Here is an 11,814-nt window from a genome sequence, read left to right on the forward strand (position 1 = left end):
TTGTAAAATATTATTTTAGTCTAATGTAATTAATTCAACAATAAATATATATGTTCTTGACTAAATTTATATCAAAATGTCTTGACTAAAAAATGACCATATATATATATATATATATATATATATTGTTAGTTTAATTGTGGTTTTGGGTGGTGATGATAGGATGTCACGCAAAAGAAAAAAATGAACTTTTTTACATTAGATTAATTGATTGTATATATATCCATGTACATCATACATAAGAAGTTCTCTTGGTAAAACAAATACTTGTTAATTGAGTTTAACAACTAATTTCCACCCTCCTAGATGGGCACCGGCCGGCATCTATCAAATAGAGTTGTCCTCAATTGAAAATTGCAATTAATAGAAGGTATTTTGAGCGTTTTCAAAATTATAAAACGACAAATTAATATGGCAATCAATAGGGGTGTAAATGTATTTATCCACACAATATACCGAACTCCGAACCAACCTCCCTCGCTGACTCAAACGAAGACGTGGCAGTCGTCCGTTGGTCCGGACTCTAGTTCGGGTCGCAGCCACTTTTGCACTTCTTGTTACTCTTTTACATTCTCTCCTTCTCAAAGCTTCACTCTCAAACAATCTGTCTCCCTCTTATGTCACTGTTAAGCCTTTGATATTTATCTCTCTCGATCAAAAATCTAGATTAATCATGATGATGAGGTATTCTTTACTTTGTTCTGTTTTGTTGTTTAGTCGTTTTCGTGTTTTCATCTGATTCTGTTTGTTTCCGGGGAAGAAAATGAAATGATTGCTGGAAAACTTTTCCGGTGAAAAGAAAATTCTGATTTATATGATTTTTTGGTTGCTATTGTATGTTAATATACGTTTGTGAATATCGCCGAGTTCATATCCATCTCTGTAGCTGAGGAAAGGAATGATTTTTACGTTTCTGTATATATATTTTGATTCTCTGTTTTTCTTTATGCTTCCGTATGTGTTGTTTTAGAGAATAATTTTCGTGAAACTATTTTCTCGGAATCTGTATTTTGACTCGACGATCGTGGCTTTACTCTGTTTTTAATTATTTTTATTTGGTGAATTCTCTGTTTTATTTTCTAAATTTGTGTTTGGCTATATTTTGTGTTGCGACTTGCGAGTAAGCGGAACTGAAAACTATTCGTGAAACTGAAGTTGAAGTATGCCATGTTTGGTTGGTAAGAAATGCAAGTTTCTTACCAACCAAAGTTCAATAATATTCGGCTTATCAAAATCCAGTGTTTCTAATTTCAAGTTTGAACCTGACATATTGGTTTGGTTTAGCTCAGATAATTTTTGTCAAGTCATGCGTGTATTTTAGGGCTCAAATTGTTGATTTTGTTTATAGTACGCGTGAGACTAATAATGTAAATTTCGTATTTTCTTTCTTGAGATACCTGAAATATATCTTAATTGTGAATTGTAACCCATTTTATTTCTAGATATTAAAAAAAAAAAAATCAGTTAATGGCTAGGACTTTGATTGCTTTAAGTATTGTATTAGTGTTTTATATATTTATTTTTTATTTAGCTGTATTGAGGAACTTTTTATATCAATATACAGCTTGGTGGCACCACACCTCCACAACAGTTACAACATAACTATAACCCAACCACCACCGTGATGACCACTTTTACTGCATAACTACCTTTACATCTATTTGCACCTTCAGCAAGATTACCACAACTGCAGTCATTACCATCACTGTTTTGACTATATCAGACAATCATTACCGCACCATCCTGAAAGAGAAAATTGAATTAACTCTATGTCTAAGTTTGAACCCCTTGCCTACAAGCCTAGAAAACGAGCTCACGACAAATAATCAAGCACAAAAGGTGTTTTCTCTCATTTCTTAAGTTGTGTGAAATATGTGTATAAAACAAATTATTCGAGCAGTTGTATCATATGGATATATTTTCTAACAGAAAGCATATTATTACAAACAATTTTAGAAGAGCATATCATCACAAACATGATAAGCACCATTTTAATTTGGCTGGGAAAATCTGCGTCATGATTTTTTGACTGACATTCTGTCTGTTAAATTTATAGTTCTAGCATGATGATCACAAGCTCAATTCTAATTGGATGCCGATTGAAAAGGTGTTTTCTTAATGATTGTGTGGGCTGAATACTTATTTTGCTATCACTCTTTCTTGTTTTACAGGGTGAAGTAGAGTGCATGGTTACTTTTTGGTAATTGAATGGGTTAAAGTAGTGTTCTGCTGCAATTTTTATGACATATATTGATCACAAGATATTTCCTTAATGGGAGGAGCTTGTTCTAGGAAGAGAGGCCAATTGGATCATGAAGATAGGTTAAATAGAGGGGTTTGTGGAAGATATCATAAAAGTGGAAGTTCCAAGTGGTTGATGACCTCATTTTTTAGGCCTCCGCTGGAAATCCAACGAGGACAAGGGAAATGCCCGTCCCTTATGGAGTTGTGTGCTCATAAAATTCGTGAGGTATTCTGTTTTCATATCATGCCTGGTAGAAGGCCTCAACAGTTTTTTTCGGTGACTGATCTTTGATCTGCTTACCTAACAGGACATAGATAGATATAATACCTTTTCAATGCTCCCAAGGGATATCAGTCAGCAAATCTTCAATGAACTGGTAAATTCCCAACGTCTAACTGATATTTCTCTAGAAGCTTTTCGAGACTGTGCTCTCCAGGTAATTCCTAGCATGATACTTTTACTTGTGGTGTTAAAATTATTGTGATGGTTGTGCCATTGCCCCTAATGGGCATGCTGATCTGCAAAGTTTTCGTGACAGGACCTTTACCTGGGAGAGTACCCTGGTGTAAATGACAAGTGGATGGATGTCATTGCTTCTCAGGGCTCATCTTTACTTTGTGTGGATCTTTCTGGTTCTGATGTCTCTAATTCTGGGTTGATTAATCTCAAAGATTGCACAAACCTGCAATCCTTAAATTTTAATGACTGTAACCAGATTTCAGATTGTGGGCTTGGGCACATCTCTGGTACCTTTTCTACATATTTTCAGTTACTGTGTTGATAAGGGTGAATACTCTGAATTTCAAAAGATTGTGGTAGAAATGAGTTATGATCTCCCTTTGCATGTGTTACACTGGTATAAACTATTTTATCAATCTAAACTGGGAAGGGGATTGGGTAATTTTTATATAGATAGTTCTCTTTTTCACTGGGGAGGGGTTTGTATGAACTGTGGGTTATAGACAGGTATTTTTAGGCTGTCTTTGTATAAGGTTGATGCTCCTTAGGATGTTGTCTTCAATGTGGTCTGCTGGTTCTTAGTTCTACCTTCTTTGAATTATTATTAATACAGTTTCTTTAGTTTCCCACTAAAAGAATGACAATCTCTATTTTGGAATATCATTTGTGTGCCTTTCCTTTCTTACCATTCTGTTCCATCATCTTCCTTCATTCAAGAGATTTAGCTCTGCTCACTTTATACTTGAGCACCTTTTTCACAGGTTGTTTTACCATGTGAAAATCTTTCAGATCTCTCAAACCTTACAAGTTTGAGTTTTAGAAGAAACAATGCAATTACTGCTCAAGGGATGAGTGCCTTTGCTGGGTTGATTAACTTATCGAAGTTGGATCTGGAAAGATGTATTGGAATTCATGGCGGTCTTGGTCATCTTAAAGGTATGTTTACCTCTAAACCTTCCAACCCTCTCTCTTGTCCAAGGCAGAGGTATTGATTTGGTTTTCTGTGGGAGGGTAAATTGTTTGAAATTTCTTTTTTCATTAATAGAAGTAGTGCATATGTTTGAAGCAAGAAATATAATTGGAAAAGAAAAATGATAAGCGGTAAGCTTAGCCTTTCTCTATAAATATATTTTTTGGAAACAAAAGATTTGTGTTACTGCAGAGGAAGAGATAAAAGTGGGTTTCAATATCCACCATAGCGAAAAACAAAAAGCCTCTTAAGTTTAAACACATAGCAACAAACATTGATGGAGTTATCAAAGAGTTGCTCACTTTTCATGAAGGCATAAACTGGCTAATGTGTACCATATTTATCGTTTTGCAGGTCTGACAAAGCTGGAGTCTCTTAATATTAAATGGTGTAATTGCATCACGGATTCTGATATGAAGCCTCTCTCAGGTGACTCTTACCCATCCTTCTCCTTCTGGGATGGTTTTATTATTTACCTTTTCACACGATTCTCTTATATTTTCTCACTCTAACCATGGATTTCATTTTTTATATAGTTCTTCATGTCTGTTTAGAAGTTTAGTTAAGAGGTGTTGAAGGATGTGCATTGGATCAGTTTTATCGAGATTTGGTATGAGTTTGAATGTTGTAAAGATGTAGGGTAACTTTTGTGCCATTTCTTTTCAGGGCTTAGAAACTTGAAAAGTCTACAAATTTCCTGCAGCAAGGTTACTGATGTCGGCATTACTTACTTGAAAGGTACTGTTTTTTTTATCTATATCATGTTGTCATGTCTTACAATTTTACATGTTGAATAATATCTTAGCCACATGGACCACAATTCCACTTTGCCATGGTGCATGGGGGAGGTTTTGTTCATGTTTCTCATATGATTTTGGAATGTTAATCATAATTGGGCTACATTACGGAATGGACCAAAACAAATCAGAAAACTGCTTTGATTGGGTCTTTAAGGTTATGCTAGTAATTTATTTTTTAGAAAATGTATAACACTATATTAACTCATGAATGGAATTGTTTTAGAAGGATTTAATGATTAACCTTTCTTGGGGACAGCATTAATAAGATTCCCAGAACCCATCTACATAGATAGCATAGAAATTGGGAAGAAGCTGTGATGTATGACAATATTTGTAACTTGTGTAAAGTTGCTTACAACTTGTTAAACATTGGATCAAGAAAATTTTTAGGTCTATAACTGTTTCCAGTAGCTTGAATGGTTAAATCATGATGGACGTTATTTGTAAATTGTTAAATTATGGCACACAATCTTAGGATAGCAGCTAATGGATATAACAGAACTGATTATGAAAATCAATTCAAAGCTGGAATAGAATACACTAGGACAACATGTGTTAGGAAGATATTCTGAGAATTTGATTTGTGAACAGTAACTTCTGGGGTAGAAAAAGATAGAAAGACCAAGTTTTTGATGCTGTGACTAGTACTCATGAGAGAACTTAACAGACAAAACTTAGTTTTCATTAAAACTAACTCTCTTTTTCTCATGATTTTAAGGTAGGATCAATTGGGATTTGCTCACAATTTAGGAAGTGACAATCAGTATGCTGTGACCAATAGACGTAACTAAAGACTGATGATGGCCATGTACGAGTTTTAAAATTACCTAAGGTTAATGAAATAATTTTAATTAATAAAAAATAGACAGAGAAAAATAAAAAATAAAAATTGGAGCCTATGCTGATATCTCAAACTACTACAATTATAACTATATTTGTGAATTTCATACGCCATCCATGATATCTGAGTGTCATTTTAACGTTACATTTTTTCTTGTATGTGTTTCAACCATATGTCCCTACTTCCTGATGAGTAATTCTTCCATAGGTTTTTAATAATTACCCATTTTTTCTAGAATTTTTTACTAGTCTTGTTTGACTTGGTAATTCAAACTTCTTTTTGTTGACACTGGAGATCGTTGTTGTGTTTCAGGTCTGCAAAAGCTTTCTCTATTGAATTTGGAAGGCTGCCCAGTGACGGCTGCATGCTTAGACTCTCTTTCAGGTTGAAGCCTCTTGGTGTTTCCATTTTCTACTGATCTTCTAATTTCTTTTTGAATGGTTTGCCAGCTTGCAATTAACAACTCATTTATCTATTTAGAAAACTTAGATATCCGATATGTTGCAAGTCAAGGGAATGTATATTGGAGAAATAATCCCTTGACTTGACATGTGATCTAAGTTAACTATTTAGTAAAAGTTTAGAATGAGCTGCTTAAAGTTGCATATACTCAATAGCTTGATTAAGTGTGGATTTAGCCTAAATATTCTCTTTTCCTGTATCTATGCAGCTCTTGGGGACCTGCTGTATTTGAATCTTAATAGATGTCATCTGTCTGATGATGGATGTGAGAAATTTTCCAGTAAGTCGTCTTCAATTAATTGCACCTCTTGGCATCATGAGATTTACTGCAAATTAGCTAAGATGATGAGATGTTTTGGTTGTTTTTTGTCAGAACTTTGAATTTAACCTTGACCTAATCAAATCCTTATTTTCTGCAGGGCTTGGGAGTTTGAAAGTATTAAACTTGGGATTCAATGACATAACAGATGCATGTTTGGTGCACTTGAAAGGTGAGTGCTCTGTTTTGTTTACTGTGTGTTCAACAGTCTAATTTATTCATTTTACATTATTTTTGTTCCTGCAAATGTCATAGAATGTTAAAAAAATAAAAATAAATAAAAAATAAAAGGCACCACTGATGATCCTTTTATCATATAATGAAGGAAAAAATAACCTTTTCCTGTCTAACAAGGGAACACAGGAAGTTCTGTGCTTCACTTAGTACTTGTGCTTTGCTGTATTTTTATCTGAAAGTTTAGTTAGTCAATCTTGTACTATACTTTCCTTTGTTTATCAAATTTATTAACGAAATTTATACACAAGCATTCCCATTTTGCCCTTACTCTTCCTTGGGAATTCCATCTATATCCTTCAATTCATTACAAACACACCCCGATAACAACATATTCTCCATGAAAATTTCTTACATTTTACTCCCCACTTTTCCTGTTAATTAGGGGTAGAATGGTCAAATTTCCCTTAGGGAAGAAAATATCTAAAACTTAACAAACATTTTGGTTGGCACGTCGCCGCGGCGAGGAAGCTTCTGTCGCCGCGGCGAATCCAGCAACTTCCCATGGCTTCAACACCTCTTCGCCGCGGCGAAGATTCTTCTTCGCTCCGGCGAAGCATGGAACACTGAACTTCTTTTATTTCAACCAATTTCAAGGCAAGTATTCAACACACCACTCAAACAAAGGTCAACCAAACAATAATACTAATAAACCAACTCAAATAAGAGCAAAAGAAGAAACGTTAGCTACGTACCTCAAGTGGGGCGTTACATGAAAAGTTTATCGAATGTGGCAAACTCCATAAGCCTACATATCGAACTACTCTCCACTAATATAGACTAGACATTGCTAAGAATCAACAGGTCTTTAAAAGCTTGTAACGTTAGGCTCGGGTAGTGGGTTTCAGGAAAAAGGATAGGACAAACAAAGTAAGAGAACTCGGTTTTCGTCATGCACACACTACAAATCATATCAATCTCCACTTTCTTTCTCAACCACCAATCAAAGTGTTAACCATTTTACAACCCTCAAGCTTATGCATTTCTCTTATTTTTTTATTTTGAATTGAACTAAAGAAATTTATTTATTTATTTTTGAAAATAATAATCATAAACTGAATTGAGGTTAATTACCTCTCTTATTCTTATCGCCCTTCTCACAACCCCCAAACTATTCTTTTAGTGATTCGCACAACTCTTCACTTTCTTTGTGTTTGCATTAGGCCCAAAATTCACCTAAGGGTCCGATTATGTGTTCAGGGTAGTTGGATTGGGAAATTTTCAGTTTGTAAGAAAATAAAACACAATGATTGAAAGAACAACATGCATGCATGAAGAGTGGTGGAAATGGAGAAGAAAGCATAAAAAATATTGGATTCAAAAAACCGGTTTTCAAACAAAGCTTGGAAAAGAGATTATACCTACTCCTTTGCTTTGGATTGATGAAGATCAGCCTCAAAGTAATGAGACCTCCACACTTTAACACCACCTTGAGAGGTTTAGAGAGTGGTCGTGGCTTTTAGAGAGAGTTTTGGTTTTGCTTTGAGTGAACAATGTGTGTTATGAACAAAAATGCAACCTTTTGCATTTATATATACTTGGGCAATTTTGTAATTATTTATTTTTCACTTCCAAGCCCAATAAAATCTTATTTTATAAAGGGACCCCACGAATTTAATATGCTACCCTTTGAATAATCAATATTATTCAAGGGCCCATGTAAACTAAACTAGTTTACATTAACAACCCAAAATTTACCCCTTTTTACCCTTTAACTATTAAAAGGTTATTTTTGTTCATCTCATTAATCTTAACACTTTAAGATATAATAATTAAATATAATTAATTATTGCTTGACCATTTTAACCCTTAAAATGTCACAAATTATTTTCTATGTAACTATTACTATAGAAATCCCGTTATTACCCTCGGAAGGTGCTAGCCCTCTTCGGATAATCATTTCTCTCTCTCATCATTCTCTAACTTCCCAAGGCTATTGGTGTGACCATGTAGGTCCACCGTGGATTAGCCGTGAGCCGGTTCTGGATGAATCCGGAAACCTGTCCGGAGGCCCAACGACTATGGTAAACATCTAGCAATGTGCCATAGTCCCTAAACCACGATGAAGAAATACTTCATCGAACCCATTTCAGATCATACGTACCATGCAGGTAAAGTCCCTCCATTGAGATATCCTAATCGAGTATGGATTCATGGAACGTCAAAATCCTAAACTCGATCTTCTACCGAATTGTCGATCAATATGTCCGGAACTTGTCATCACAAACTTACTTTTGTATGACTAATAATAGACTCTGGCCAGAGATTCAGTTTTCCGACATTTATCGATGTTCGTCTAGGAACTCGAATCCGGATGGAGTCAGCGGTACTCCCGATCCTATATTTCCGAGTCAATGGATCCCCTCTTGACCATCGTTCGTTTCCGCATATGAACAACGCATGACCAAATAGGCTTTATTGTACGAAACATGATTAGTCTCGTACTTATACACCGTATGAACCATACGCATCCATATCGGATCCGACTACAATGTCTCAGGTCAAAGGACTACATCGTGCACTGATATAACCAAACGATAAATCATTGACTACATGCTTTTCCAAGTGATTTGTCGTTATTCGGTCACGTTCGAAAAACAGTTCACCAACCGTTAATCCATACCAATGCCCTAGTGACATGACTATCATCGTCATCCGTACTTATATCAACTCATGATATCTTTCGGAAGCATCCGGTATGCCTACTGTACAATATAGTTGCCCAAATTTATATTGCTTCCGCAGGGAACCCTTTTCGATAATTCATTTACCTATTAAATGAATCATCTGGACAATTCATATACATACTTTATTTTAAATGCATGACTGAATAAAGGAAGCAATTTACATATATGAATTGAAGAACTCTTTCTTCTATTATTTATGATATATATATATACAAGACAAAATGCTCTGAAACCGACAACACGAATGTTTCTAGGGCATACACTAATATACACTAACAATGATAATCTCATAAGGCTCAAGTAGGTGACTAGGGACAAATTCACTCATGGGTTGGCTAGAAAGGCTTAAACGTTCCGAGAAATGCCTAAATCATTTCCTCAACAATGTCTATTCCTAAGATTTTGCCTCAATTACTTCTCTACTAGGTTCTAGAGTCCACCAACATTATCAAACTTTTCCTAACCGCATAAAATGAATTAAGCATGCCGAAATAAATGAAAATGGTGGTTGAACCACTCAACAAACCTCAATCAAAATTCAGTCAATAAACATAAACTTGAAGCAATGCTTAACATTTTTCAACAACAAAATCCCACAATCCTAGTCTCATCATGGTCTTATGCAATTCATCAATGGCAACCATAACAAAAACACAAACGTAACTGAAACAAAAATAAAATTTTTTTCCAATTTTTCCTACCCCCAAACTAAAGATGACATTGTCCCCAATGTCACATTATGCATAAATTAGGAATAGAAAACAAAATAGAAAAAGGTGCGAGATAATTCCCTGATTAATCAGTGAAGTTGAAGTTCCATTCACAGTGTGCACACCCGGTCCTCAGCTTTTTCATCACCCAAGTTCTGTAAAAACAATTGAAAACTATGGTGTCCATGTCACGACCCAATCTCCACCGTGGGCATGGCTGGTACACCTGGGCTCACCCCAGGCCCACTCTAGGCTCACCCTAGCGTGACTCACTAGGAATATCTCCACCCCCTTAAGGGATTTCTTTTGCCTTCCCCCATGGCTCGAACCCATGCAATATACTCAGCCTCCATTGTAGAGTCCGCTACAGTGCTTTGCTTGGATCTCTTCCAGCTCATTTGTAACACCCACACAGAGGTATGTGACTTTCTTCCTTATGTTCTTTAGTTATTATGCCTTTTGTCAAGTTGAAATGCATGAAAATGTAGTAAGGAAAGAGTTACAGACTTCACCAGGGCAAAGGAAGTTTGTAGCCACAGCGACGTCCTTCGGTAATTTTTAGCCGCGGCGAAGAAATGTCTTCGCCGGGGTGAAGGAGGCAAAATTTTGTTTGATGAATTTTGGGGACAAACTTGCTCAAGGGCAAAATGGTCTTTCCACCCAGAATTAGTTAGGCATGTGAGGAGTGAAAAGTCATAAAAGTTTATGGAGAATGCTTAGATGTGAGGGCATTATGGTAATTGCTCGGGGGACATAGATGGAATTTCCATAGAAGTGTAAGGGTAAAATGGGAAACTACACTTATATTTCATTAATATTAAGAGTTCAATGAAGAAACCCTACCAATTTTTCTCTTCAACCCTCACGCCACGCTCTAAATATTTCTCTCAAATTCCTTCAATCCAATTTCAAGGAATTTTATAGATCTTGGTCTAAATTGGGTGGATCTCCACTTTTAAGCCCCAAGGTAAGTCTCTTACACCAAGATTTAAATTTTTAATGCTAGTTAAAGTGTTGAAACTTCTTCTTGTTGTTGTTAAGGTGTAAGAGGTAGATTATTGTGCTAAAGGAAGATCAAAGGGTTGAGTTGTCCACTTTCAAAGTAAGTAAATCCAACCCTAAGCTTGATTTGAGCAAGTTTGTAGACATTTGGATGTGTAACTATGTGCTTATGCTTTTGAGACATTTTCATGAGATTGAAGCTTAGTGATAAGTGTAAATTCAACCATGAACATGTAGAGTTTGCCTTTGTGGTGATTGGTGGAGATTGGTTGAATTGGGTATGGATTTGAGTAGTATTATGAAGTGTAATGTTTGGCCAGGTTTTGTTGTTGATTTTGGAGAAGTTTGCTCCAAATTGGTAGTTTGAGAAAGAGGTAGAAAAGTAGCTTATGTAGAAATAGTGGGTGCATGCAAGTTGTTTGATGAAATGCCTAAGAGAAGTGTATGCATACTTATATGTTGTTTTTACTTGATGTTGTGAGATGTAATGGTAGATGTTAGAGAGAAATTTACTTTAATGCTACATTGCATTGTTACATCTACATATTAGAAATAATAATCTACATGAGCCATTTACAAGCTTATATACCCATACAAGTATTAAAGTGTAGTAAATGGTATAAAGAATAAAGAGAAAGAAAGAAAACTATTAAAGAAGGATAGAAAGAAAAGAAAACAGGTTGTTGTAATGGGGAACCCATGAGTGACAGAAAGAATAGTCCCACATACACGCCACTTTTAGTGAGTGGCCCCAGAATCAGAAAGAAGTAAGAGTACAGTTCGACAGAATTGTATGTGGATGAGAACTGTACCAACAGAGTAGCCCTACATGCACGACACCTTCAATGAGTGGCCATAGAATTAGAAAGAAAAGTGTATAGTCCGACAACGGTGCATGTAGATGAGGACTGTACCCACTCATATGGTCAGGGTTCCAAATCTGTGCCTCAGCCAAGTCTGATAAGAATAGAACAGAACAAAAAGAACAAAACAGAATAGAAAGAACAAAACAGAACAGAAAGAATAGAATAGAACAGAAAGAACAGAACAGAATAAAAAGAATAGAACACAGAAAGAAAGAAAGA

The 11,814-nt window shown here is 35.6% G+C and overlaps 1 protein-coding gene across 3 annotated transcripts; it reads left to right on the plus strand.

The window, feature by feature from the left end:
• Window positions 1-550: 550 nt before the first annotated feature.
• On the plus strand, window positions 551-6,325 carry LOC116142640 (internalin A-like). 3 transcript variants are annotated; one of them, XM_031428066.1, is made up of 10 exons: window positions 551-684; window positions 2,172-2,470; window positions 2,553-2,681; window positions 2,784-2,991; window positions 3,494-3,640; window positions 4,029-4,103; window positions 4,341-4,412; window positions 5,628-5,699; window positions 5,986-6,057; window positions 6,197-6,325. In XM_031428066.1, the coding sequence occupies exons 2-10, from the start codon at window positions 2,273-2,275 to the stop codon at window positions 6,307-6,309; spliced, it is 1,086 nt and encodes a 361-aa protein (XP_031283926.1). In that variant the 5' UTR covers window positions 551-684; window positions 2,172-2,272; the 3' UTR covers window positions 6,310-6,325. The 3 variants fall into 3 exon arrangements, with proteins under 3 accessions (XP_031283926.1, XP_031283928.1, XP_031283927.1); XM_031428068.1 differs by lacking the exon at window positions 551-684 and adding an exon at window positions 768-791; XM_031428067.1 differs by lacking the exon at window positions 551-684 and adding an exon at window positions 1,479-1,839.
• Window positions 6,326-11,814: the final 5,489 nt, after the last annotated feature.

This window comes from Pistacia vera, unplaced genomic scaffold, assembly GCF_008641045.1.
Source record: "Pistacia vera cultivar Batoury unplaced genomic scaffold, PisVer_v2 Contig413, whole genome shotgun sequence".
Taxonomy (NCBI): Eukaryota; Viridiplantae; Streptophyta; class Magnoliopsida; order Sapindales; family Anacardiaceae; genus Pistacia; species Pistacia vera.

What these genes read in the sequence shown, in the direction of transcription:
- LOC116142640 (XM_031428066.1), top strand. Translation starts at nt 2,273, where the DNA reads ATGGGAGGAGCTTGTTCTAGGAAGAGAGGCCAATTGGATCATGAAGAT. An exon ending in GTGCTCATAAAATTCGTGAG is followed by an intron (nt 2,471 to 2,552) that starts GTATTCTGTTTT and finishes CTTACCTAACAG; the next exon opens with GACATAGATAGATATAATAC. An exon ending in TGGGCTTGGGCACATCTCTG is followed by an intron (nt 2,992 to 3,493) that starts GTACCTTTTCTA and finishes AAAATCTTTCAG; the next exon opens with ATCTCTCAAACCTTACAAGT.